This window comes from Elephas maximus, chromosome 3 (genome assembly GCF_024166365.1).
Source record: "Elephas maximus indicus isolate mEleMax1 chromosome 3, mEleMax1 primary haplotype, whole genome shotgun sequence".
In the NCBI taxonomy this organism is placed as follows: Eukaryota; Metazoa; Chordata; class Mammalia; order Proboscidea; family Elephantidae; genus Elephas; species Elephas maximus.
The window spans coordinates 169,389,307-169,417,302 of NC_064821.1; the positions used below are offsets into that span (position 1 = coordinate 169,389,307).

The 27,996-nt window shown below is 42.8% G+C and overlaps 1 protein-coding gene across 3 annotated transcripts; it reads left to right on the forward strand.

The window, feature by feature from the left end:
- Positions 1 to 285: 285 nt before the first annotated feature.
- Positions 286 to 27,996, forward strand: ADORA3 (adenosine A3 receptor). Of its 3 annotated transcripts, XM_049880101.1 has the most exons (8): positions 286 to 1,007; positions 6,896 to 6,911; positions 20,439 to 20,451; positions 20,574 to 20,654; positions 22,177 to 22,524; positions 24,366 to 24,432; positions 25,148 to 25,248; positions 27,619 to 27,996. In XM_049880101.1, exons 1-8 carry the CDS (start codon positions 658 to 660, stop codon positions 27,720 to 27,722), a joined length of 1,080 nt encoding a protein of 359 aa, XP_049736058.1. In that variant the 5' UTR covers positions 286 to 657; the 3' UTR covers positions 27,723 to 27,996. The 3 variants fall into 3 exon arrangements, 2 of the variants coding, with proteins under 2 accessions (XP_049736058.1, XP_049736057.1); XR_007516754.1 differs by lacking the exons at positions 6,896 to 6,911; positions 20,439 to 20,451; positions 24,366 to 24,432; positions 25,148 to 25,248; positions 27,619 to 27,996 and having other exon boundaries at positions 20,549 to 20,654; positions 22,177 to 22,253; XM_049880100.1 differs by lacking the exons at positions 6,896 to 6,911; positions 20,439 to 20,451; positions 20,574 to 20,654; ... (2 more) ...; positions 25,148 to 25,248; positions 27,619 to 27,996 and adding an exon at positions 3,938 to 5,954.

A 27,996-nucleotide genomic window follows, 5' to 3' on the forward strand; every position in this document is an offset into this window, starting at 1 on the left:
GTTAGGGGTCTGCAACCCAACCCAAGTCCCTTTCTTGTTCTTCCTCTCACAGAGTCTTTCTGCTAAGCTGGTGCAAATTCAGAATATTCTGTAGTCAGTACTTCTAGCTCTTCTCCTACCCAGTGCAGCACTTTCATCTGGTTCCTGAATGAGTGATCTCGTGATAAACCTTGTCTCCCACGCCACTCACACCACCCCCTCCTCTGCTCTCTCCATCTTCTTGTTGAGCTTTCCTGGCTCTGAACTTCCTCTTGGCCCATCTCACTTCCTAAAACACCCCTGAAGAGGATTGCTTATCTTGATGGAGCTCGAGAAGCCCTCAGAGGCAGCAGAAGGCAGAGGCCTTTAGTGTGTCTTTCTGGGGAACTAAGAACAGTGGTACTTTCAGATTCAACCTGCACAGAACTGTCCTCCAGGCTTCCACATTCCCAGGGATGTGTGGATGGAAGTGATTACCCTGTGATGGGCACTATCTAAGGAGAGGTGGATCTCCAAAAAAGCACCCCACTAGAGAAGACAAGGAATGGGTGAGCTGTGAGTTTTAGACAATTGCTACACTTGACTTCTAGGAAGATGTCTGGCAAGAGATAGGCACACTGGACCACACGGATTCTGCTGGCACGCCTATCACCTGGGAGGCTCCTCTGGGAAAACAAGATGCCTGTCAACAGCACGGCCGTGACATTGCCCAGCATGACCTACATCACCGTGGAAATTCTCATTGGGCTCTGTGCCATAGTAGGCAACGTGCTCGTCATCTGGGCGGTCAAGCTGAACCCAAGCCTACAGACCACCACCTTCTATTTCATTGTTTCCTTAGCCCTGGCCGACATTGCTGTTGGGGTGCTGGTAATGCCTTTGGCCATTGTCATCAGCCTGAACATCACAATCCACTTCTATAGCTGCCTTTTCATGACCTGCCTGCTGCTAATCTTCACCCACGCCTCCATCATGTCCTTGCTGGCCATTGCTGTGGATCGATACCTACGGGTGAAGCTCACTATCAGGTAACATGTTTGAAAAGGGATGGAGTGGGAGCAGTGATAAAGGTTCCTGAGAAATGCGGCTACACATTTCATATCTCATACTTTTTGAGTGAAAAATAAACCAAATTGGCCCCTGAGTTTGAAAAGGAGCAATATTTTTCCCCCCACTATCTGGTCTGTAAAGAGTTTATGAATGTAAGCCTGGGCTCAGAAGCTAACAAGAGAGGGATGCTATAATCCATCTCCATTGATTAATGGGTGCCTGCTGGATTCCTGAAGGCAGCTAAAGATAATGAAAGTTTGATGCATCTTTAATTAGTAAAATGCTCTTGAGTTTTTAAAAATGATAGAAACCTGCTAGATAAGAAGCAGGCAGATAAGAAGAGATAAGCTGATGGTTCTTCTGTTTCACAAGCATAGGCTATTATTTCAACTTCCTATTCTGTGCCCAACCCCATCTTGAGAAAGGGCTCCTTAAACCAAACCAAACCCAGTGCCATTGAGTTGGTTCCGACTCATATCGACCCTATAGGACAGAGTAGAACTGCCCCATAGAGTTTCCAAGGAGCGCCTGGCAGATTCGAACTGCCAACACCTTTGGTTAGCAGCCATAGCACTTAACCACTCCACCATCAGAGTTTCCCAACTGTGTCAGAAGTGGAAAATATATATATATATATATATATATAAAATGTGTATGTATTTCTTCTTCTCCTCCTTCTCCCTTTTCTTCTCTCCTTCTTCTTCTGAGGTGTGACAGGTGTTTCCCCAAAAGCTCTCTATTGTGAAAGTAGTACCAACCTTTTGTGTGACCAAACGAAGAGAACAGACTGCCAAGTGGAGAAATCCATTTCCCCGGGTGTCCTGAACCTGTCAGTCTTAGGGAAACAGCACGATAAGGGAGTTACAAACAAGCTTTAGATACAAACAATTCTGAGTTCAAATCTCAGAATCTTGGGATCCGATGGGCAAGTTATTTAATTTTCTCTGCCTTAGTTTTCTCATCACAGTTGCTAAGATGCTTTGAACCCTGACTTACCTGATTTCAATTTTAGCTCCACCACTTCTAGCTTGTGTAAGTTACTTAACTTGTCTGTGTGTTTCATTTTTTTTCACCTCCAAAATGGAGATGATAATTGCACCTTCCTCATGGAATTAAATGAGTTAACATTTAGAAAAATGCCTCAGACACAGTCTATGCTCAATAAATGGCAGCTATAACTACTGTTATTTTCATCATTACCATTAATAAAATGAAGATTATCATAAAAATATCTCCAGCTAACTTTCTGTTACCCCAGGGCAGGAACCATTCCCAAAGTCAACTCTTCAGACAGGGGTTGGACTGGAACAGGGGATGGAAAATGATACTAGTGAAGAACAAGCTTCTTGGATCAAGTGGTCACATGAGACTATGTTGGCATCTCCTGTCTGGAGGGGAGATAAGAGGGCAGAGGGAGCCAGAAGCTACCCAAATGGACACAAGGAGAGAGAGTGGAGGCGAGTACTGTGCTATCTCATCAGAGTGAGAGCAATTAGGAGTGTATAGCAAGGTGTATGTAAATTTTTGTATGAGAGACTGACCTGATTTGTAAACTTTCACTTAAAGCACAATAAAAATTAATTAAAAAAAATATCTCCAGTTAGGAAGGAAGAATGAAGGAAATTAAATATACAAGGGAAAGATTAGTCCAAAGGACTAATGGACCACGTCTACCGCAGCTTCCACCAGACTGAGTCCAGTACAACCAGATGGTGCCCACCTGATACCACTAACTGCCCTAACAATGATCACAATAGAGGGTCCCAGACAGAGCTGGAGAAAAATGTAGAACAAAATTCTAACTCGCAAAAAACACCAGACTTACTGGCCTGACAGAGACTGGAGAAACCCCGAGAGTATGGCCCCTGGACGATCCTTTAGCTCAGTAATGAAGTCACTCCCGAGGCTTACCCTTAAGCAAAAGATTAGACCGGTCCATAAAACAAAATGAGACAAAAGGGGCACTCCAGCCCAGGGGCAAGGACTAGAAGGCAGGAGGGGACAGGAAAGCTGATAATAGGGAACCCAAGTTTGAGAAGGGAGAGTGTTGACAGGTCATGGGGTTGTTAACCAATGTCATAAAACAATATGTGTGCTAACTGTTTAATGAGAAACTAGTTTGTTCTGTAAACCTTCATCTAAAGTACAATTAAAAAAAATCTCTAGTTTGTTGTGGGATTTAATTGAAATAAAGTCTACAGAGTACATAGTAAGAGCTCAAAAATATTAGTTTCGTTCTGGGAGTCTGTATAGAATCCTGTCAGGAGGGACGATTTAAGAAGAAATGGTGACTTTCACTGGGTGAGCCTCTCAAGGTCTTTGACCCACTTCAACACAACCTTCGTACATCCACTGACTCATTTAACTCATACACCAAGTGTGTATGCCACTTGGAGCAGGAGCAGGCACAGGTAGAAGAAAAGTGTGGGAGAAGTATCTCATACTTAATGAGCATCAGCACAACAGCCAAACAGAAAAATGTATTGCACAGCAGGCAGCCATGCTTTGAGAAGACCATTCTTATAGACGATCCAGGAGACTTAGATAAATCTTACCTCTCAGGAATTGAAGAATTCTTGGGCTGGAAATGGAACCAAGAATGGGGTGTGCAAGCACCTTGATTCAAGGTAACATATTCCCAATCCATTCTAGATAGAACTTCTTCAGAAAATTTCCAGAGAAATTGGCTGGATTTTTTTCTAATCACTGTTTGTTCATCTTGTCTTCGTATTGAGTAGAGTTTAGCTGTAGTCACCCTAGAATATCCATGCGCTTCTCTCTTAACAGAGATTGGGTAATTAAAAAAGTGCATGCTTATCTCTCAGTCTCGCTCTTTTACTAGTTTTATCCCCCCCAACCCTTTAGCAATTCCTCCAATGAACTCATTGGCTCTTTTCCCATCAAACAGATACAGGAAGGTCACCACTCAAAGAAGAATATGGTTGGCCCTGGGCCTTTGCTGGCTGGTGTCACTTCTGGTGGGACTGATACCCATGTTTGGCTGGAACATGAAACTGACCCCAGGGTACAACAGAAATGCCACCTATTTTCCATGCCAATTCCGTTTCGTTATGAGGATGGACTACATGGTCTACTTCAGCTTCTTCACCTGGATTTTGATCCCCCTGGTTATTATGTGTGCCATCTACCTTGACATTTTCTATGTCATCCGGAACAAACTTAATCAGAAGTTTTCTAGCTCCAAAGAGACAGGTGCATTTTATGGACGGGAATTCAAGACAGCTAAGTCCCTGTTTCTGGTCCTCTTCTTGTTTGCTTTGTCCTGGCTGCCTTTATCCATTGTCAACTGCATTACCTATTTTGGAGGTGAGGTATCACAAGCTGTGATATACTTGGGCATTCTACTGTCCCATGCTAACTCTATGATGAACCCTATCGTCTATGCTTGTAAAATAAAGAAGTTCAAGGAGACCTACCTCTTGATCTTCAAAACCTGTGTGATTTGCCGGTCCCGTGATTCCTCGGACCAAGGCAGTGAGCAGACTTCTGAGTAGTCTATCCAAGGAAGATGACCTTCATATTCAGATTGACCTTCAGATTCAACAAACACTTGCGGTCCTATTCATCGGGGCCAGGAGATTTTATATTCCTTGATTCCTTCCACTGAGATGGAGAGCATTTGGCTGGCTGCCTCTAACTGTACCTCCCCTACCCTCTTCCTTTAATGCAATTTTCTAGAGGCCTGACTTGAAGACAATGTACTATTGTTGCTACTGCTTCCTGTGTTCCTCCTTCCTATACAGAAGGAGAGATTACGGAACATGAAGGATGCCTCCTTGACTTATCTATTGGCTGGACATTATGTGATGGTGGCTCAGTTCCACTCCATTGCAGCATCTGGGGACCCTGCTCTCAGCAGATGTCCAGCAGATGTTGGGAGCTCAATGTAAAGAGGACTTAAACTGCTAAATCACCTGTGAATGTATTTGAGTGAATAAAATTACAGCTAACTTTTGCATGTAGCTGTTTGCTGGGAGTCAGGATCACTCGGGGCTTGGAGACCCAGCTGGCTGCTCCTGGCACTCAGCCTGCTCACTACTTAGAGTCAGTTTGGGTGTTCATCTGTGTGAATTCTGGGCTTCTTGTCCCTTTCCCCAGAACATCCTGCACCTTATTCCTGGGCTGATCAGAGCATTTGTCAACTTTATGAGCCATTCAGCTATTGTTAGAGAAAGAATGACCCTGTCTCTGGAGCTGAGTCCTAGTCATTTGTCCTTGCAATTCATTTTAATAGGAGGAGTTGGGGGTTGGGCAAAAAGAGACGATGCATCCCTATTATTTACTGAAAAGTTCCATTGCACTCAGAACTTTGCATGCATTATCTCTTTTTGTCTCCACCATCTGGGAGGTAGGTGCCATTATTATTCTCATCTCCATTTTTCAGGAGAAAAAACTGAGACACAGAGAAGTCAAGTAACTTGTTCATAATCCATAATCAATAAGTAGTAGAACCAAGTGTTAAACACAGCCTCACCTTATGTGAGAACCCTCACTTCTCGCCATCTGTCCTCAGACATGAAGAAGGACTTGTAACTTCTCCAAGGTCCAAACTATCAAGCTCACCTTATGTACAATTAGCAGATAAAAAAAACTAGAGTTTGCACATTTGAAGGCTGCTGGGTTTTTTGTTTTTGCCTTAGCTATACTATCTAAGTAATTAGGACACCAGACACGGATAGAGTGCCAGTCACGTCGTTTGAGCATCGAGTATGGTTTTAGAGATTCAAGGTGGCGTCTCTGGTTTGGTCTACCCAAATCTGCAGCTGTGGATTTTTACTCCCAGGACAAAATATGAACTTGGCAAGAGCAACAAAATGGAGATTTCAATTAAACAATGTCAAAGAGGCAAGTGTATCTGAAAGCGTTTTTCATTAATTCTTAGCCGTTCCTGAAAGTTTATCCTAACTCTGATAACTTAGGCCAGAGCCCGATAGCCATATTTAGCTTGTTAAAATTTTATTTCAGCAAAGGGTCTTCTTCCTCCTTCTGGCAGCCCAGGAAGAACCAACATTGCCTGGGAAGTTTAAAAACTTTGTATCTACTTTCTTACTAATGCCAAAGTGGGTGCCTCACCAAAACTCCACCATCCCTCCTGGTACCTGGAAGTGGGAAGTTCCCCTAGTCCTGACAGTTTTTCCCTCAATGTTTGAGAGGATTTACTGTTATTATTTTCAACATTCCTCTTGGTGTAGTGGCATTTTAAAAACTTAATATAATTTCTCAGTAATAAAATTTTAAAAATTTATTTGTTATTACATTTTTAGTAAATAAAATAAATCTTTTTTAAGAATTTATTAATGTATTTTTAAATACAAGCCAATTAATTTTTTTTTTTTTTGTCCTTAATGGTATTTCCTTGCTTGATTTAAGATGTTTTCCCAGCAATTTTTTTTAAGTTAAAATGTCCCTTCAGGAGGACACACCAGGTTTATTTGTGGGCTTCGGGAGACCCTGGCACACTGCTCTACCCCAGGAGCAAACTTTGGCCAGTTGGAGAGTTGAGGGGAAGTGCCCTTCAGCTCTCAGTCTCAGGATAACCTTCCCACAAGGCTTTTTCATTTACTAACAACCTCTAACGAGGTTGCCTTAGCTACACTTAGAGCCTGCCCTTTCTGGAAGCTTGATTTAAAGTGACCACTTCCTTCAGAACAAAACAGCAGTCTGTCCCGAGAGAACACATGTTATTGGTGCCATTAGACAAGCGACAGCATCTGAGTTTCAGAAAAACCTTTTTTCGCCCCTTCCTTTCTCTCTCTCTCTCTTTTTTCCTTCTTTATTGCTACTGTTTAGCAAATCCACTGATGATTGGCCAGAAGATATTTCTTTCTTTTCTGTCAGCTGGGAGGTCACGTATTCCACCAGTCCAGAAGAAACCCAAAAAGTGAAAAATGTCTTTTGGGTTGGAATCAAAAAAGATGAACCAAGAATCACTGGTGAGGAGCTTGGCTAGAAGTGATGAGGTCCGCCCTGGTTTCAGGTTTAGAGATTAGTGTCACAGGAATCTCCCCCACGAGCCTCTCTCCTGACTAACACCCTTTCAGCTCAACAGTAAAGGGTAACTGTCTGGTTTTTATTGCAAAGGAATAAGGCAAGAGACCACCCAGACAAAACTCAGGTTTGCTTCCTTCACCTCCACAAAATTAACTGGAACAAAATAGATGTTGAGTGGCTGGGTATATATACTCTTTTTTTTATTTTTTTTCATCAAGTCAACTAAACGCTCGTTTTCTAGAGGAACACTGTCCTTACAGACTACAGCTGGGTGTGATGAGAATAGGGCTTGAGCAGCATCTTGTCCCAATTACTCAAATGAGAGTGGTGTATGTGAAGTCTTTGTAAAAAAAAAAGAAAAAAAAAAAAAACTTTAAAGCACTCTATAATTTTACAGTGATTTATTACTACTGAGGAGCTCTGGTGGCACAGTGGTTAAGAGTTCAGGTGCTAACCAAAAGGTCCGCAGTTCGAATCTACCGGTTGCTCCTTGAAAACCCTATGTGGCAGTTCTACTCTGTCCTACATGGTTGCTATGATTCAGAATCGACTCAATGGCAATGGGGTTATTACTATTGAGGAGCTCGTGTAGCGGACTGGTTAAGAGCTCCATGCTAACCAAAAGGTCAGCAGTTGGAATCCACCAGCTGCTCCTTGGAGACCCTATGGGGCAGTTCTACTCTGTCCTATAGGGTCGCTGTGAGTTGGAATCGACTTGATGGCAATGGGTTTGGTTTTGGTTATTACTGCTGAGGAAGCAGGATAATGTGATAAAGTGGCTTTGCTAGCTGTGTGAAGTTGGGCAAGTTACTTCAATCGTCCTCATTTATAAAAGACTAGTAATACCTGTGTCAAAGTTGGTTCTTTTTTTTACTTTTTATTGTGGAAAATTTCAAACATACAAAAGTAGAGAGACTAGAATAATGAACCTTCGTATATCTTCCATTCTTCTTTAATAATTGTCAACTTCTGGCCAACCTCGTTTCATTTATACTGCCACCCACTTGTCCTACACTGATTATTTTTAAATTCTGGGTATCAAATTATTTCACCTGTAAACATTTCAGTACACATTTCTAAAAATGTTTTAAAATTACATTTGGTTTTTTATTATTACCCATTTGTCTTCTTATTTATGTATGTAAATAGAGTGAAAATTAATTGTACCCTTAGGAGGGAGTAATAGAACCAATCATACCAAGTAATACTCAAGAGTGTCAATAGACACAACCGTTTATTCTCTGTACCTCTGGGCCTTTCATTTGCTTTAGAATGCTACTTTTTCATGTCTTGGGCTTATCTACTGACATCTATCTGTGCACAATCCATTTCTCTTTCTGCTGGTATTTTCTTTGGTTTCATGGGTGCCATCTCCAAGCAATTCTGTTTGTTTTGCATACTTCATTCTCAGAGCTGAGTGCTTTAAAAAATTATAAACAGAGGAGGCGGGGCCTAGATGGTGGAATAGCCAGATGCTTCCTGTGATCCCTGTTACAACCAAACCAAAACCAAACTCATTGCCATCGAGTCGACTCCAACTCATAGCGACCCTATAGGACAGAGTAGAACTTCCCCATAGAGTTTCCAAGGAGTGCGTGCTGGATTTGAACTGCCGACCTTTTGGTTAGCAGCTGTAGCTACAACAAAGACTTGAAAAAACAAGTGAAAGGATTATATTTATGACAAGCTAGGAGCCCTGAACGTCAAAGGCAAAGTTAGAAAATGGACTGAGTGGCAGAGGGAGGAAGAGACAGTTCAGACCAGAGAGGAGTTACCGGACTTGAACCGCCAAGATCCCTCAGGCACCATTCCCAGGAGTGGCTGCGGCAGGCTGGTAGTAGCATTCAGCCTCAGTTTCCTCAGGGAGAAGTAGCCAGCCTCACAGCCTACTCACATCTCTGGAACCAGAGAAGAATGGTGCTCTCGGCTAAAGCTAAGTATATTTTACCACGTCCCCTGCCCCCAAGTTGGCATCAGTGGCTGTTGATTTCCCTGAGCCTGAAATAGGTCCTGCTGAGTGCTCGGAGCCATTCTCCCAACATTGGAGTAAGAATAAATTCACAATTGGGGGAAAAGACAATTTGCCAGCTCCACTAACCACAGGAGCTCAGGACAGAAGCAGCCCCTGTCCAGGCATAAATGGTCTATGGATTTTGAACACCCTTCCCCCCTGCATGGACCTGTGTGGGCCTATTTCATTCAGGAGACTAGGCCCAGACTGGCAGACTGCAACAATTTCAGCTGTGTGGTGGAGAGGTAGATGTTTGATATTTGACACTGCTTTGCTATTAAACAGGGTCCTCACCTACCCACATCGGGGCAAAAGGACTGGTGGCTCCGCTCAGGTCACCCAACCACCCGTGACAGGGGTCCAAGGATAACTGGTACCTCCCAGTCCTTACAACCAAAAGCATTGGGTGCCCAGGGTCAATCTGCAGAACCCACCCCCCTGTACACTCTAGGCAACAGGGATGCGCTTTTCTCACAGACACTCAGGAGACAGTTCTCAGCCCCCTGCCTCGTTCAGAGCGTGAACCCCTGCTGCAATCAGATACCTACACCAATCACCCCTGCTCTTCTAAGACCATAGGACAGAGCCTGTACCACGCACTCAATGATCAGCTACCTGGACCGGTGAGCTGAATTCATACAAGAAAAGTGAATGGACTTCTAGACTGATATACTTGATAACAGTTCTAGCCATCTGGTGACAGGATGTCAGAGCTTCAAAGGTGAAAACAATCAAGCTAGTCCACTCAAGCAACACATTTGGGCATGTCAAAACAAAACAAAGCAAGAAGCTAGGATACAGTAAGCAAATATAAAATGAACTAATACAATAACTTATATATGGCTCAGCAACAACAGTCAATATCAAGTCACATAAAGAAACAGACCATGATTGCCTCAACAATCACTCATAACAAAGAATCAGTGGATCTTTTGGATGAAGGTGCCTTCTTGGAACTACCAGATGCAAAATTCAAAAGATTGATACACAGAACACTTCAAGACATCAGGAACAAGATTAGGAAGGAGGTCAGGGAATGTGCAGAACAAGCCAAGGAACACAAAGATACAATAGGTGAAGAAATTAAAAAGGTTCTTGAAGAACATAATGAAAAATTTAATAAGCTACAAGAATCCATTGAGAGATAGCAATCAGAAATTCAGAAGATTAACAATAAAATTACAAAATTAGACAACTCAGTAGAAACTCAGAAGAGCAAAATTGAGCAAGTGGAAGGCAGAATTGGTGAGCTTGAAGGTAAGGCATTTGGTGCCAATATATTTGAAGAAAAATCCAACAAAACAATTTAAAAAAATGAAGAAAACCCAAGAATCATGTGGGACTCTATCAAGAGAAATAACCTACAAGAGATTGGAGTAACAGAACAGGGAGGGATAACAGAAAATACAGAGAATTTTTGAAGATTTGTTGGCAGAAAACTTCCCTGATATCATGAAATATGAGAAGATATCTATCCAAGATGCTCATTGAATTCCACATGAGGTAGATCTTAAAAGAGAGTCACCAAAACATAATCAAACTTGCCAAAACCAAAGATAAAAGAGAGAATTTTAAGAGCAGCTAGGGATAAACAAAAAGTCACCTACACAGGAGAGTCAATAAGAATAAACTTGGGCTACTCGGCAGGCATGGATGTCAGAGGAGACTCTGAAACTTGCTCTCGAGCATCGAGCAGCTAAAGCCAAAGGAAGAACTGATGAAGTAAAAGAACTGAACAGAAGATTTCAAAGGGCCTCTTGAGAAGACAAAGTAAAGTATTACAATGACATGTGCAAAGAGCTGGAGATAGAAAACCAAAAGGGAAGAACACGTTCAGCGTTTCCCAAGCTGAAAGAACTGAAGAAAAAATTCAAGCCTTTAGTTGCAATAGTGAAGGATCCCATGGGGAAAATACTAAATGATGCAGGAAGCATCAAAAGAAGATGGAAGGAATACACAGAGTCATTATACCAAAAAGAATTAGTCGATATTCAACCATTTCAAGAGGTAGCATATGATCAGGAACTGACGGTACTGAAGGAAGAAGTCCAAGCTGCTCTGAAGGCATTGGCGAAAAACAAGGCTCCAGGAATTGATGGAATATCAATTGAGATGTTTCAACAAACAGATGCAGCGCTGGAGGTGTTCAGTCGTCTATGCCAAGAAACATGGAAGACAGCTTCCTGGCCAACTGACTGGAAGAGATGCATATTTATGCCTATTCCCAAGAAAGGTGATCCAACAGAATGTGGAAATTTTAGAACAATATCATTAATATCACATGCAAGCAAAATTTTGCTGAAGATCATTCAAAAATGGCTGCAGCAGTGTATCGACAGGGAACTGCCAGAAATTCAGGCTGGTTTCAGAAAAGGACCTGGAACCAGGGATATCATTGCTGATGTCAGATGGTTCCTGGCTGAAAGCAGAGAATACCAGAAAGATGTTTACCTTTGTTTTATTGACTATGCAAAGGCATTTGACTGTGTGGATCATAACAAACTATGGATAACACTGCGAAGAATGGGAATACCAGAACACTTAATTGTGCCCATGAGGAACCTTTACACAGATCAAAAGGCAGTTGTTTGGACAGAACAAGAGGATACTGATTGGTTTAAAGTCAGGAAAGGTGTGTGTCAGGGTTGTATTCTTTTCCCATACCAATTTAATCTGTATGCTGAACAAATAATACGAGAAGCTGGACTATATGAAGAGGAGTGGGGCATCAGGAATGGAGGAAGACTCATTAACAGCCTGTGTTATGCAGATGACACAACTTTGCCTGCCGAAAGTGAGGAGGACTTGAACCACTTACTAATGAAGATCAAAGACCAGTATGGATTGCACCTCAACATAAAGAAAACAAAATTCCTCACAACTGAACCAATGAGCAACATCATGATAGACGGAGAAAAGATTGAACTTGTCAAGGATTTCATTTTACTTGGATCCACAATGAACAGCCATGGAAGCAGCAGTCAAGAAATCAAAAGACACATTGCATTGGGCAAATCTGCTGCAATGGACCTCTTCAAAGTGTTGAAGAGCAAAGATGTCACCCTGAAGGTTAAGGTGCGCCTGACCCAAGCCACGGTATTTTCAATCACATCATATGCGTGTGAAAGCTGGACAATGAATAAGGAAGACTGAAGAACAATTGACGCCTTTGAATTGTGGTGTTGGTGAAGAATATTGAATACCATGGACTGCCAAATCTGTCTTGGAAGAAGTGCAGCCAGAACGCTCCTTAGAGGCAAGGATGGTGAGACTGCGTCTTACATACTTTGGACATGTTGTCAGGAGGGATCAGCCTCTGGAGAAGGACATCATGCTTGGCAGAGTACAGGGTCAGTGGAAAAGAAGAAGGCCCTCAACAAGGTGGATTGACACAGTGGCTGCAACAATGAGCTCAAACGTAACGATTGTAAGGATGGCGCAGGACTGGGCAGTGTTTTGTTCTGTTGTGCATAGGGTCGCTACGAGTCAGAACCAGCTCGATGGCACCCAACAACAACAACAACTCGGTAGGCAAGAAGGTAATGGGATGACATATATAAACCATTGGAAACCCTGGAGGCGTAGTGGTTAAGTGCGACGGCTGCTAACCAAGAGGTCAGCAGTTTGAATCTGCCAGGCGCTCCTTGGAAACACTATTGGGCAGTTCTATTCTGTCCTATAGGTTCTCTATGAGTCCGAATTGACTCAACGGCAGTGGGTTTTAGTGGGTATATAAAGCATTGAAGGAAAAAAACTGCCAGCCGAGACTCATATATCTAGCAAAACTGTCTCTCAAATATAAAGGTGAAATTAGGACATTTCCAGATAAAGGAAGTTTAGGGAATTTGTAAAAACCAAACCAAAACTACAAGAAATACTAAAGGGAGTTCTTTGACTAGAAGACCAACAACATCAGGTATCATCCAAGACTAGAACACTAGACAGAGCAATCAGATGTCAACCAAGACAGGGAAATCACAAAAATAAACCAAGATAAAAAAATACTCAAAACAGGGAAACAGCGATGTTATTATGCAAAAGAAGACAACGTTAAAACAATAAAGATAACATTAAAACAATAAAAAAAACTGAGAAATGTAGTCATAGATCTTTCATACGGAGAGGAAGACAAGGCAATATAAATAAAAGTTAGGTTTAAACTCAGAATAATAGGGGTAAATATTAAGGTAACCACAAAGGAGACTATCCTACTTATCAAAATAAAACACAAGAAAAAATACAGACTCAGCAGAAACAAAACCAACAACAATGAATAAGAGGAAAAGACAATATATAAACTACTCAGCACAAAAAATTAAGTGGGAAAAAGAAACTGTCAACAACACACAAAAAAGGACATAAAAATGACAACACTAAACTCATACCTACCTGTAATTACACTGAATGTAAATGGACTAAATGCACCAATAAAGAGACAGAGAGTGGGAGAATGGATTAAAAAACACAGTCCATCCTTATGCTGCCTACAACAGACACACCTTAGACTTGGAGACATAAACAAACTAAAACTCAAAGGATAGAAAAAAATACATCAAGCAAACAACAAACAAAACAGAACACAAGTGGTAATATTAATTTCTGACAAAATAGACTTTAAAGTTAAATCCACCGCAATGGACAAGGAAGGACGCTATGTAATGATTAAAGGTACAATATACTGAGAGGATATAACCATATCAAATATTTATGCACCCAGTGACAGGGCTGCAAGATACATAAAACAAACTCTAACGACATTGAAAAGTGAGATAGATAGCTCCACGGTTATAGTAGGAGACTTCAACACACCACTTTTGGTGAAGGATAGGACATCCAGAAGGAAGCTCAGTAAAGACATGGAAGATCCAGATGCCACAATCAACCAACTTGACCTCATAGATATATACAGAACACTCCACCCAACAGCAACCAAGTATACTTTCTTTTCTAGTGCACATGGAACATTCTCTAGAATAGGCCACATATTAGGTCATAAAGCAAGCCTTAGCATAATCCAAAACATTGAAATATTACAAAGCATCTTCTCTGACCATAAGGCCACAAAAGTAGGAATGAATAACAGAACAACCAGGGAACAGAAATCAAACACTTGGAAACTGAACAATAAAACACAATACCCTGCTCAAAAACGACTAGGTTATTGAAGACATTAAGGATGGTATAAAGAAATTCATAGAATCCAATGAGAATGAAAACACTTCCTATCAGAACCTTTGGGACACAGAGAAAGCAGCGCTCAGAGGTCAATTTATATCAATAAATGCACACATACAAAAAGAAGAAAGGGCCAAAATCAAAGAATTATCCCTACAACTCAAACTAATAGGAAGAGAGCAACAAAAGAAACCCTCAGGCACCAGAAGAAAACAAATAAGAAAAATTAGAGCAGAATTAAATGAAATAGAATAACAGAAAAACAATTGAAAGAGTTAACAAGACCAAAAGCTGGTTCTTTGAAAAAATTAACAAAATTGATAAACTGCTGGCCAAACTGACAAGAGAGAAACAGGAGAGGAAGCAAATAACCCAAATAAGAAGTGAGATGGGCAATATTACAATAGGCCCAACTGAAATTAAAAGAATCGTATCAGCTTACTATGAAAAATTTTATCTAACAAATTTGAAAATGTAGAAGAAATGGATGAATTCCTAGAAACACACTACCTACTTAAACTAACACAAACTGAGGTAGAACAACTAAATAAACGCATAACAAAAGAAGACATTGAAAAGGTAATCAAAAAACTCCCAACAACAACAACAACAAAAAGCCCTGGCCTGGACGGCTTCACTGCAGAGTTCTACCAAACTTTCAGAGAAGAGTTAATGCCACTAGTGCTAAAGGTATTTCAGAGCATAGAAAAGGACGGAATACTCCTAAGCTCGTTCTATGAAGCCAGCATATCCCTGATACCAAAACCAGGTAAAGACACCACAAAAAAAGAAAATTACAGACCTATATCCCTCATGAACTTAGGTGCAAAAATCCTCAATAAAATTCTAGCCAATAGAATTCAACAACATATCAAAAAAATAATTCACCGTGACCAAGTGGGATTCATAACAGGTATGCAGGGATGGTTCAACATTAGAAAAACAATTAATGCAATCCATCATATAAATAAAACAAAAGACAAGAACCACATGATTTTATCAATCGATACAGAAAAGGCATTTGACAAAGTTCAACACCCATTCATGATAAAAACTCTCAGCAAAATAGGAATAGAAGGAAAATTTGTCAACATACTAAAGGACATTAGGACAAAGCCAATAGCCAACATCATCCTAAACGGAGAGAGTCTGAAAGCATTCCCCTTGAGATCAGGAACCAGACAAGGATGCCCTTTATCACCATTCTTATTCAACATTGTGTTGGAGGTCCTAGCCAGAGCAATTAGGCTAGACAAAGGAACAAAGAGCATCCAGATTGGTAAGGAAGAAGTAAAAGTATCTCTATTTGCAGATGACATTATCTTATACACAGGAAACCCTAAAGAACCCTCAAGAAAACTACTAAAAGTAATAGAAGAGTTCAGCAGAGTATCAGGATACAAGATAAACATACAAAAATTAGCTGGATTCCTGTATACCAACAAAACGAATATCGAAGAGGAAATCACCAAATCAATACCATTTTCAGTAGCCCCCAAGAAGATAAAATACTTAGGAATAAACCTTACCAGAGATGTAAAAGACTTACACAAAGAAAATAAGACACTACTGCAAGAAACCAAAAGAGACATACACAAGTGGAAAAACATACCTTGCTCATGGATAGGAAGACTTAACATTGCAAAAATGTCTATTCTACCAAAAGCCATCTGTAGATATCATGCAATTTTGATCCAAATTCCAACAGCATTTTTTACTGAGATGGAGAAACAAAACACCAACTTCATATGGTAGTGAAAGGGGCCCCAGATAAGTAAAGCATTGCTGAAAAAGAAGAACAAAGTGGGAGGCCTCACTCTACTTGATTTTAGAACCTATTATACCTCCACAGTAGTCCAAACAGCCTGGTACTGGTGCGACAACAGATGCATAGACCAGTGGAAGAGGATTGAGAATCCAGACATAAATCCATCCACATATGAACAGTTGATATTTGATAAAGGTCCCATAACAGTTAAGTGGGGAAAAGACAATCTTTTTAAAAAATGGTGTTTGCACCAAGGCCACACGACAACTAAGAGCCCAAGAGACAGAAAGGGCCACATGAACCAGAGACCTACATCATCCTGAGACCAGAAGAACTAGTTGGTGCCCGGCCACAACCAATGACTGCCCTGACAAGGAGCACAACAGAGAACCCCTGAAGGAGCAGGAGATCAGTGGGATGCAGACCCCAAATTCGCATAAAAAGACCATACTTAATGGTCTGACTGAGACTAGAGGAATCCCGGTGGTCATGGTCCCCAGACCTTCTGTTGGCACAGGACAGGAACCATCCCCGAAGACAACTCATCAGACATGAAAGGGACTGGACAGTGGGTAGGTGAGAGATGCTGATGAAGAGTGAGCTAATTATATCAGGTGGTCACTTGAGACTGTGTTGGCATCTCCTGTCTGGAGGGGAGGTGGGAGAATAGAGAGAGTTGGAAGCTAGCAAAATTGTCACGAAAGGAGAGACTGGAAGGGCTGACTCATTAAGGGGAGAGCAAGTGGGAGTACGGAGTAAGGTGTATATAAACTTATATGTGACAGTCTGACTTGATTTGTAAACGTTCACTTGAAGCTCAATAAAAGTTAATAAAAAAAATGGTGTTTGCATAACTGGATATCCATTTGCAAAAAAATGTAACAAGACCCATACCTCACACCATGCACAAAAATGAACTCAAAATGGATCAAAGACCTAAATATAAAATTTAAAACAATAAAGATCATGGAATTAAAAATAGGGACAAAGCTAGGAGCCTGAACACATGGCATAAACAGTATACAGAAGAATACTAACAATGCAGAAGAGAAACTAGATAACTGGGAGCTCCTAAAAATCAAACAACACCTATGCTCATCCAAAGACTTCATCAAAAGAGTAAAAAGATTACCTACAGACCGGGAAAAAGTTTTTAGCTATGACATTTCTGTTCAGCACCTGATCTCTGAAATCTACATGATACTGCAAAAATTCAACTACAAAAAGGCAAATAACCCAGTTGAAAAAATGGGCAAAAGATATGAACAGACACTTCACTAAAGAAGACATTCAGGTAGCTAACAGATACATGAGGAAATGCTCACAATCATTAGACATTAGAGAAATGCGAATCAAAACTACAATGAGATTTCTTCTCACTCCAACAAGGCTGGCATTAATCAAAAAAACACAAAATAAGAAATGTTGGAGAGGTGTGGAGAGACTGGAACACTTATACGCTGCTGGTGGGAATGTAAAATGGTACAACCACTTTGGAAATCAATTTGGTGCTTACTTTTTTTAAAAAAAAAGCTAGAAATAGAACTACCTTATGATTCAGCAATCCCACTCCATGGAATATATCCTAGAGAAATAAGAGTCTTTACATGAACAGATACATGCACACCCATGTTCATTGCAGTACTGTTTACAATAGCAAAAAGATGGAAGCAACCAAGGTTCCCATCAATACATGAATGGATAAATAAATTATGGTATATTCACACAATGGAATAGTACGCATCAACAAAGAACAACGATGAAACCGTGAAACATTTCATAACATGGAGGAATCTGGAAAGCATTATGCTAAGTGAGATTAGTCAGTTGCAAAAAGACAAATATTGTATAAGACCACTATTATAAGAACTTGAGAAATAGTTTAAACAGAGAAGAAAATATTCTTTGATGATTACGAGAGGGGAGAGGGAGGGAGAGAGAGGAGTTTTCACTAATTAGATAGTAGATAAGAATTATCTTAGGTGAAGGGAAAGACAACACACAATACAGGAGAGGTCAGCATAACTGGACTAAATCAAAAGCAAAGAAGTTTCCTGAAGAAACTGAACGTTTCGAAGTCCAGCGTAGCAGGGGCAGGGGTTTGGGGACCATGGTTTCAGGGGATATCTAAGTCATTTGGCATAATAAAATCTATTAAGAAAACATCTGCCTCCCACTGTGGAGAGTGGCTTCTGGGGTCATAAAGGCTAGCAAGTGGTCATCTAAGATGCATCAATCGGCCTCAACCTACTGGGAGCAAAGAGAATGAAGAACACCAAAGACACAAGAAAAAAAGCCCAAGAGACAGAAAGGACCACATAAACCAGAAACTACATCAGCCTGAGACCAGAAGAACTAGATGGTGCCCAGCTACAACCAATGACTGTCCTGACAGAGAACACAACAGAGAGCCCCTGAGGGAGCAGGAGAGCAGTGGGACTTAGACCCCAAATTCTTGTAAAAAGACCAGACTTAATATTCTGACTGAGACTAGAAGGAACCTGGAGGTCATGGTCCCCAGACCTTCTGTCAGCCCAGGACAGGAACCATTCCCAAACCTGACTCTTCAGACAGGGATTGGACTGGACTATGGGATGGAAATGATACTGGTGAAAAAATGAGCTTCTTGGATCAGGTGGACACATGAGACTATGTTGGCATCTCCTGTTTGGAGGGAAGATGAGGGAGAAGAGGGGGTCAGAAGCTGGCCAAATGGACACGAAAATACAGAGTGGAGGGAAGAAGTGTGCTGTCTCATTAGGAGGAGAGCAATTTGAAGTATATAGCAAGGTGTATATAAGTTTTGATTGAGACTGACTTAGTTTGTAAACTTTCACTTAAAGCACAATAAAAATTGAAAAAAAAAAAACTATAACCATACATCTATACTAATTATCTATTGTTGTGAAACAAATTGCCTCAAAACTTAGAGGCTTAAAACAATAAGCATTTATTATCTCTTGTGGCTCCTCTGGGTCAGGAATTTAGGAGCATCTTTGCTGGATGGTACTTGCTTTGGGTCTTTTCTGAGGTAGCTGGATCTGCAGTCATTTGAAGATGGCTCTCTAGTATGTCTGGCAAGTTGATGCTGGCAAGTCGGTTCTTTTCCACAATGGGCCTCTCCACCAGTCTACTTGGGAGTCCCCACAGCATGGGGACTGACTTCCCCAAGAGGGAGCTATGCAAGAGACGAAAAGTGAAAATGGAAGATCTTTTATGACCTAGTCTCAGAAGTCAAACACCATCACTTCTGTCATGTTTTATTGGCCACACAGGCCAGCCCTGATTCAGTTTGAGAAAGGACTACGCAAGTGTGTGAACACAAGGATCCATCTTTGAGGCTGGCTATTTTTTTTTTTTTATCACAATACCATTATCAATCTGAAAAAAAGAACAATAATTTTCAAATGTTTTTAATAAATCATAAGTGTCCAATTTTTTCTAGTTGTTTTTTGATTTAGGATCCAAATCAGTTCCATATATTGCAATTTGTCAGTCTCTCTCTCTTAAGTCCCCAAATCTGTAGTTTCCTCTTCTCTTTCTTTTTTTTTTTTTTTCTTCCTTGCAATTTATTTGTTGAACTCTTAGAGGTTTTCGATGAGAGTTAAATGAGGTAATATTGTTAAAATGCCGACCACAAGGTAGGCTTGCCATCAGGCTGGCTGCTGGCCCACATGCTGACTTTGTGTGAATTAGAGGAAGACATGCCTTACTCAAGTGAGGACATTATTGTACAAGCTGGACAATCATTCACTTCTGGCTGCTGGTGGAAAGTACTAGCTCTGGAGTGTGAGGGGTAATTCCATAATCCAAACTTAAAATCAGTGGTCAGAGCATGTGGGTCCCATTAAGTGTCAGGAGAAGCTGCTGCTGCTTGAACACATCTCCCTGACTTGGCCTCACTCTGTCCCGGAAAGCTTTCAAGAAGCCTGGAGACCATAGTCCTGGCTGCTGATGCCCATACTTGCCCACTCACATGCTCCAGATGCCAGACACATATGCCACTGACAGTGTGCACACTCCACCCCCTGACCCCCACTCCCCAGGTGAGGCTTCAGTGACCACGTAGGAGTTGGGCTAGTTAGGAACCTCCTTACGGAGTGTCCTCTCAGCTACATAGGAACTGGGCCTGCACAAGTGGTAGATAGACAAGAGGAGAGGCCTCTGGTAATACCTGGGCCACTGGTGGGACAGAGCATAGAAGTGCACACACAAATGTACACGAGTGATGGTGTGTGTGTACATGTGCTCTTCTGAGTCTGTACAAGACCTTGTGCCTGAAAAAAAAAAAAAATTTTTTTTTTTTTTTTTTTGCCTGGCATGCGTTTATATAGGAGGGAGATCTCCACTGCTATTTTGGGCATGATCAAGTCCAGTATTTTCTCAGTTGCCCTGTATTATTATATAAATAAGTTTATGTCCACAAGTGGAACCCCAGATTAGGTGCCCTTATGCAGTGCACAACCTGGATAACTGAATGTGGTTGTTCCACTGGTCTCTCCAAACAGGATAAAACCTTCTTAAGCTCAAACATATCTATTTCCCTTAAACAGATACAGGGTTCCTGAGATTCCTGAGTACTTTCAACATTCCTATTGAAGGTTTGCTTCCTTCTGGTCATGGTGCTCTTCATTCTACTCTCCTTGGTTCTCTTTTCAGGTAAGAGTTGGGTAGGATCATCTCTAGCTCTCCAATCTCTGGTCTTCCTTCCTGTTATTGGTTGCTGTCGAGTGGATTCTGACTCATAATGACCCCATGTGTGCAGAGTAGAGCTGTGCTCCACAGGGTTTTCAAGGCTGTGACTTTTTGGAAACAGATCTCCAGGCCCGTCTTCCAAGGCACTTCTGGGTGGGTTTGAACCACCAACTTTTTGGCTAGTAGTTGCACCACCCGGGGACTCCATGGTCTTCCTAGAGCCCTTGAATTTCCTTCTCCTCTCTTACTTTGAATTCCTGCTTATTAGCTCTAACCACCAAAGGGAAAATAAAAGGAGGTGAAAATAGACCTTGTCGATGTTAGTTCCTGGTCTTAGTTCTGGTAAGAGGGTTTGTGAGGAATTTGAAACTTCTAGTTAAATTAAGGGCTTCATAGTCTCTCTTTTAGTTTACCTAAGTTCCCCTTCCCCTTCCCCTTTTCCCTCCAAAACGTTTGTACAGATATGTGAGTACGGGACTTCCCCCTTTCTGTCCATGCCTGGACCCAAAGATGAGACTCAGAAGGGTGAGCTCAGCGCTGGCTCTGCCGCCTCCAGCTCGGTGACTTTTGAGAGGTTCTGCGCCCTTCTGCATCAGTGCCTCTGCCTGTAAACTGAGGATGACATCATCTTCCTTGGGGGATTGTTAGGAGAATAAAATGACATCAAAGATGTGAGCCTGCTTAGTAGCATGGTCCCAGCCACTGCTAAGGCAGCATTTGAAGGGTCCCCAGGACACATCTGGAAGACTGAGAGGTGGATGGGCTCTGCTGCCTCCATCTCGTCTCCTGAGTCAGACATTTCCCCAGCCACGATCAAGCTGGCCATGGTTTGCATGACTTCCTTATTATGCAACATCCTGCCGTGTAGAAGTACCCCACACTGGTCTGGTATGGAGGAAATATGATGTTTTTAGCTGTTAAAGGCAGACCCTAACTCCCTTTGCTTTCAACCCTGTGGAGCCAGGAGAAGGAAATAACCTCCAAACCTTCTCACTTTCTTTTTGAGGTGCCATGGTGGTATAGGGCGCTTAAAAGTAAGCCTCAGGCTCTTCAAACCTCCCTGCCAAGCCATGGTGAGAGGTCTTCTAAATTCTTGAAGTGGAGGGACCCATATTTTACTCACTCTTAAAAAAAAAAAGCAAATGGTTAACATGCTTGGCTGCTAACCGAAAGGCTGGAGATTCGAGTCCATCCAGAGATGCCTCAGAAGAAAGGCCTGGTGATCTACTTCTGAAAAATCAGCCGTTGAAAACCCAATGGAGCACGATTATACTCTGACACACGGGGGTTGCCATGAGTGGGACGCAACAGCAAACTGTTTTGTTTTTTAGTTTAGGGAAAGAGACGAACCCAAAACAGACAAAAATCTGTTCCCAGTGTTTTTATTAATTACCCTCCAGGAGGGCAGGAGCTAAAATGTGCTTCAAAGAATAATGGCGTGTGTGCATGTGTGTGTGCACGTGTGCATATGTATGTATTTTGACAGATGCCATGGTCATGGATGAAAAGGTCAAGGAAAGCTTTGTGCTGGACACAGCTTCTGCCATCTGCAACTACGATGCCCACTATAAGGACTACCCCAAATACTGGTGTCGAGGCTATTTCCGGGACTACTGCAACATCATTGCCTTGACACCCAACAGCACCGGCCGCGTGGCCCTGAGGGACACGGGAAACCAGCTCATTGTCACAATGTTCTGCCTGACCAAGGAGGACACAGGCTGGTACTGGTGTGGCATCCAGCGGGACTTTGCCAGGGATGACATGGATTTTACAGAGTTGGTTGTGACTGACCACAGAGGAGTCCTCACCAGTGATTCTTCATCTAAGAAAGGTAAGGAGGCTTTCAGGAGTCTAGCTGAGGGCAACCCACAGTAGAGGGTGTTTGTTGGTGGGGTAAATACTCACTGAAGCCAGTGAACACCAACTCAGACCCTCTCAAGGTTCTTTGGGGGAAATCTAGATCTCCCCCTACTTCCATGGCAGGATGGTTGTTGATGGTGCTGGGGGTTAACCTGGAGTTTGGGGAAGAGAAAAGTATCTGGGTCCTGGGGAGCTCCTGGAACTTTCCTCCCCTCGCAATGGTCTGGTTGCTGGAACTTGGAAGATGCTCATGGGATCAAACAGGTGAACGATTTTTATGTTGATGCAGAAAATGAGCTGACAGTCAGCGAAAGCCTTGAGTTTGCTCTTAAATCTCTGTGCTCCACGGTTTAGGGTCGGCTGTGAAGATTTAGAATCTTAAAGATTAGTTTCTTGAGAGGTGACCGATGCTGCCAAAGGTGACCCCAGAACCTGAAGTAACACCCTCAAAAATTCTTCATTTAAATAATTGAATAATTTACAGTGAGGAATATCATTGTTTAACTGGTCCATGCCCTCTTTCACTTTTAAGGAGCGAAGTTTACACTAGGAGGCCCAGGGAGGGTGTGGGTAGAACTGGAGCCTACAGAGGGAAGTCTGTCCAAGCCAGACAGTTGCAATTCTTGGCCAGGGCCCCAGATGCTCACAAAGTTTCTTTTGAGTGCAGAAAAACCTCTTTTTACACCAGAAAATCTCTGCCTCTTAGGCAGAGAGCCTCTGGAAGGCACTAGCCTTTCCCTCTTTTTCTTCTGTATATTCTCATTGTTCCCATTTCTAGAAGGGATGTCTTTCTATCACAGTCCAGAGGACAATGCCAAAAGGGCAGACCTAGGAACACAAACCAGAAGGACTTAAGAGAAGCAGTAGGAAAACTTTTTCTGTGTCAGAGAGAGAGCCTTGCTCACACTGGACAAACTGGTAACTCATTCATTCAGCAATCATCCCTACTGGATGGGCAACATCCTCCACACCTTCAAACAGTGTTTCTACTTTGATGTGGTTCTGCGTTTACTTAACTGGGTAGCTTGTCCTGAGTTTTAGCTCCCTGATAAGAGAAGTCCCACCTAAATGCCCTCCTTAGCCTAAATGAAGCAGAGACTCCCCCTAGGTCTTATCAGAGGAGTAGCGTGGGTGGCCCTGTGGAACTTCTTCCTTTGGGTTTGGGTGGCTGTCAGGATGATGTGGCAAGTACATCACTTACCAATTGTTCCTTAAGGATAGGGATTGGCCCTTGAGTGCCTCTCATGTCCCCTCCCACGGTTCCCAGCCTGGTACTCTGACCACAGACCACTTCTAGTCCATACAGTGCCTTTGTGCATATCTGGGAAAGGTGCTTTTTCCTCCAGGTGCATGGAGTCCAGTGCCAGGGTGTATGGTTTGGTAAGCAGAGTGTGGGATGGATTGCCATCGCTACTTGTCCCCTCTAGGAGTCCCTGGATAGTGCAGTTAATACGCTCGGCTGCTAACTGAAAGGATGGAGGTTCAAGTCCCCCCAGAGGCACCTCAGAAGAAAGGCCTGGTGATCTACTTTTGAAAAATCAGCCATTGAAAACCCTTGTGGAGCACAGCTCTACTCTGACACACATGGAGTCGCCAGGAGTCAGAACCAACTCTAGGGCAACTGGTTACTTGTGCCCTTAGCAAGGCACAATTATACAACTAGACTTGGTGCCTCTGCTCTGCCCAGAAGTCAATCAGGGCGCCCGCTCATTGGGAATCGAGAGAGTGACAGGCAGAGATGCAGCTGGAAGGCAAAGGAAAGGGCCTGGGTGTGGGCCTTGCTTGACTCTCAACAAATCCTTTCTGATGCAGACCTTCCAGGCAACAAGAACAGAAGCTGCAGGGCTTTGAAAGTTGTCCAGAAGGCAGATCGCTCCAGGTGAGCTGTAACCTTAGGAGACAAATGGACAAGGGTGGTGGTGGGGGTAGGGGTGGGAAGCAACGACAACATGACACGACAGCAGATTTACATCTGCTGCTTTTCAGCTACATATTGTTTCTCCACTAAACTATATATCCTCAATGTGGTTATTTGGTTTTCCTTAAACAAGTATGGTTTAGGGCTCTTGGGTGTTAGCATCAAAAATGCCCTCTAATTACTTTAATAAAAAGGGAGAGCAGCTCTTCTTAAGGAGAAAGCAGTGTCTGGTGAAATGCATGGGCAGGGATGTGGCCACCCTCAGAAATCGTCAGGAGCGTCATCAGGACGTTATCTCCATCTCTGATTTGCTACTATTATGTGTATTTGTTTCCTTTTCTCTCCAGGCTGCCTTTTTTATAAAAAACTGTGGGAGAAGATATCCATTGGTAACTTATATCTCCTCCGTGAGACTCACCACTCTGAGACTGGGTTCTCCTACTCCTGGGCCCAAATTAGTTCCTAAAGAAGGAGCTCGTTGGCCCAGCTGGATCAGGGGCTCATCCCAGGTCCAATCAAGCATGGTCCAGGGCCCAGGGTTGCTCAACAGGAATATGGTTGCCAGGAGCTACTGTAACTGGGTGGGGAGAACTGATTCAGAACAGGGGACCCCAAGTAGAGGACCAAAAGGCGGCTTCTTCCAAGAGACATGAACTCTGTCTGTGATTCCTTCCAGGGTGTCCATTCTCATCATCTGCACACTGATCACGGCCTTGGGGATCCTCTCTATAGTCAGTCATTTGACCACAAGGAGAAGAAGTCAAAGGAATAGAAGAGGTAAGTAGCAGTTTGGGGTCAGGAATTAGAGAAAGCTAAAGGGGACAAGGAGCAGCTTTCAAACAAGTGAGTGTGCCGCCGCCCCCCCCTCCACCCCTACCCCAGGGCCTGGTCACATGGAGACCAAAGCAGCCAGTCCATGGGCTGAGGGACATCTGTTTTATGGTGACAAAGGCATCCTGAGTGACGACAGAAGGGCACTGTAGTCTTCTTCAGTGGAGGTGTGTGTAGATCAGGGAGGAAGGAGGCCCTGAGACAGCCACAGCCAATACCTGGAGGGCTACAGGCCTCCCCAACACACAAAATTTGAGAGGTAGCCTTACTGTTTGACTGAAAGAAACTTCATACATCTGAAAGGACTAGGAGCTAAGGTCCCTGTCAAAGAAGCCTCTGGGATTCCTAGACAAACAGACATAGAAAGGTCTCCTGAGACCAGTCAGAAGTGGAAGAGGACAAGCCCAAGGACCTCAGCCCTAGTCCTGAGCCAAGGGAGAGTCCCTTTAGCTTTGTGTCTCCTTTTGCCCTTGGGTGATTACAGGTAAAGGCCTAACTAGAAGCTCGAAAAACAGCCAAGGTTCTTCTGTGATTCCTACACCGTTGGTAAGTTTCCTCCTGGGCAATTTTGTCCTGAACCCTGCGGCCCACAGCTACCCTGTTCCTAAACAGCGAATAGGTGCTTGGTTCAAAGGAGCTGTGTAAATTTGTCTCCTTTTCCGTTTGGGACAGCATTAGAAACACAGGCTGGTTCCTCTGTCCAGCAGGTCTTCTAGGCCACCATATGGTGACTCTGATAACTTCTGAAGTAGGCACAGAGCAAGAAGCTCAGACACAGACCACTGTTAAAAAACAAAAAACCTGAATCCGTTCCCGTTGAGTCGATTCCAACTCATAGCGACCTATAAGACAGAGTAGAACTACCCCATAGGGTTTCCAAGGAGCGCCTGGTGGATTCAAGCTGGCGACCATTTTGGTTGGCAGCCGTAGCACTTAACCACTAGGGCACCAGGGTTCCTAAAGGGGCTGTAGATTTTCTTTTTCTTTCTTCTTGTTTTTTTCCTTTTAAAAATATACTTAGAAGCCACAAAAATACCTTGGGGCAATGAAGAGACTGTAGGCATAACTACAAAACAGACTCCAATCTCCTCTGGAGGTGGAAATGTAGGAAAACAATATTTCAGAGAAAGAGCAAAACAAACTACACCTGTTAGTGAAGTGTAAAAGCTTGTAGCCAGAAGAATTTCAAATCTAAAGCCTAGACTGTGAGGTCTGGTGTTTCCAAGTGATATTTTGGCCCTGCTGGCCAGAACAGGAGCCCTAAGAAATCCAAGTATTGACTTCCGCAGCATTCCTTGCCTTTCACCCTTTAGATCCTTTGAAACTGTGGAGGATGTGGACACAGCAACCCCTTTTTCAGTTTTGTCCAAAACCACTCCCTGTGGGACACAATTACAGCCCAGGTTTTTGCAAAAACCATCATCACTTCTTTAAGGCGTGACCTTGGACATCTTTTTACTTCTTGGGGCCTGTTTTCTTCTCTATAAGTTAAGGTCCCCATTCCCACGCTCCACAGAAATTTTCATTCATTCATTCATTCATTTATTCAATCAGCAAACAAGGGCCGTGCTAGATGCTGGGGATATAAAGGTGAGTAAAAGAAACAGTCTCTGGCTCCAGGGAGCTCCTAATGTGATGCGGGAGAAAGACAAGCGATCACATACATACACACACGAATGTAAAATTGTCAACTAGAATAAGCACTCTGAAGGAGAGATGCATGATGCTATGAAAGTTGAGGCAATGGAACCCAACCGTATGCCTTCTTAACAAGGAGTTGCACAACCTGTTTTAGCCATGGCCTGCTTCCTCGCACTCAGACAATTGAAACATGGCAGCCTGATTCAAGAATTTGGTCCCTTCTAGCTCTGGCATTCTTGGGTTCTGAAAGAGTACAACTGTGTTTATATTGCAAAAGCTTGGTGAGAGGTGAATGCAAGCCCTGACCCAAACCAAACCCATTGCTGGTGAGTCAATTCTGACTCATAGTGACCCTATACAACAGAGTAGAACTGCCCCATAGAGCATCCAAGGATTGGAACTCCACAGGGCTGGTGGATTTGAACTGTCGACCTTTTGGTTAGCAGCTAAGCTCTTAACCGCTGTGCCACCAGGGCTCCAATGCAAGCCCAGTGTTCCAAATTTTCCTGTTGACTGATCAGTAATGACATCTGATTTCAGCCCTAAAAAATAAACTTTGGTGTTTAGTTCCCATGAAGCCCTGGTGACTGAGTATGCAACTTTTGCTGCAGAAACACTAGGCAGAGGTAGGTGCTAGATCTCAACTCAATTGTCGTTTTCTATTCCTCAACAAAGTAGGCAACCCTTTGAAGCTCCTCTCAAGTCTCCTGACTCCCAAGGAAATGGCTCTTCCTGAACAGATGTGCCTGAAGATTTCTTTTATTTTGTTCATAAAGTGATGCTACGATAGGATCACCATGGCAACTGGTCCAGATCTCTGGGACTGATTCTGATCTTGCAGGTGTTCTGAAGGTTCTCTGCAAGCTTGCTGGCAATCATTTGCAGTTAGGTAAGGTGAACTGTGTTGCCAGAACAGCCGTAATGGCTACAGTCAGGTAACATCTCAAGATCTTAGTTCTCATGCATTTGATTGGCCAGAAGTGAGGAGGAGGTGTAGAATCGGGGTTGGGGGACAAGAGAGCCCTTGTATTTCATTTGTTAGCCAATAAAGTC

Bases quoted from the DNA above. Each gene is read 5' to 3' on its own strand.
- ADORA3 (XM_049880101.1), top strand. From the start codon at position 658: ATGCCTGTCAACAGCACGGCCGTGACATTGCCCAGCATGACCTACATC. The intron at 24,433-25,147 runs GTGAGCTGTAAC...GATTCCTTCCAG, and splicing joins CAGAAGGCAGATCGCTCCAG to GGTGTCCATTCTCATCATCT. The intron at 25,249-27,618 runs GTAAGTAGCAGT...TCCTCAACAAAG, and splicing joins AAGTCAAAGGAATAGAAGAG to TAGGCAACCCTTTGAAGCTC.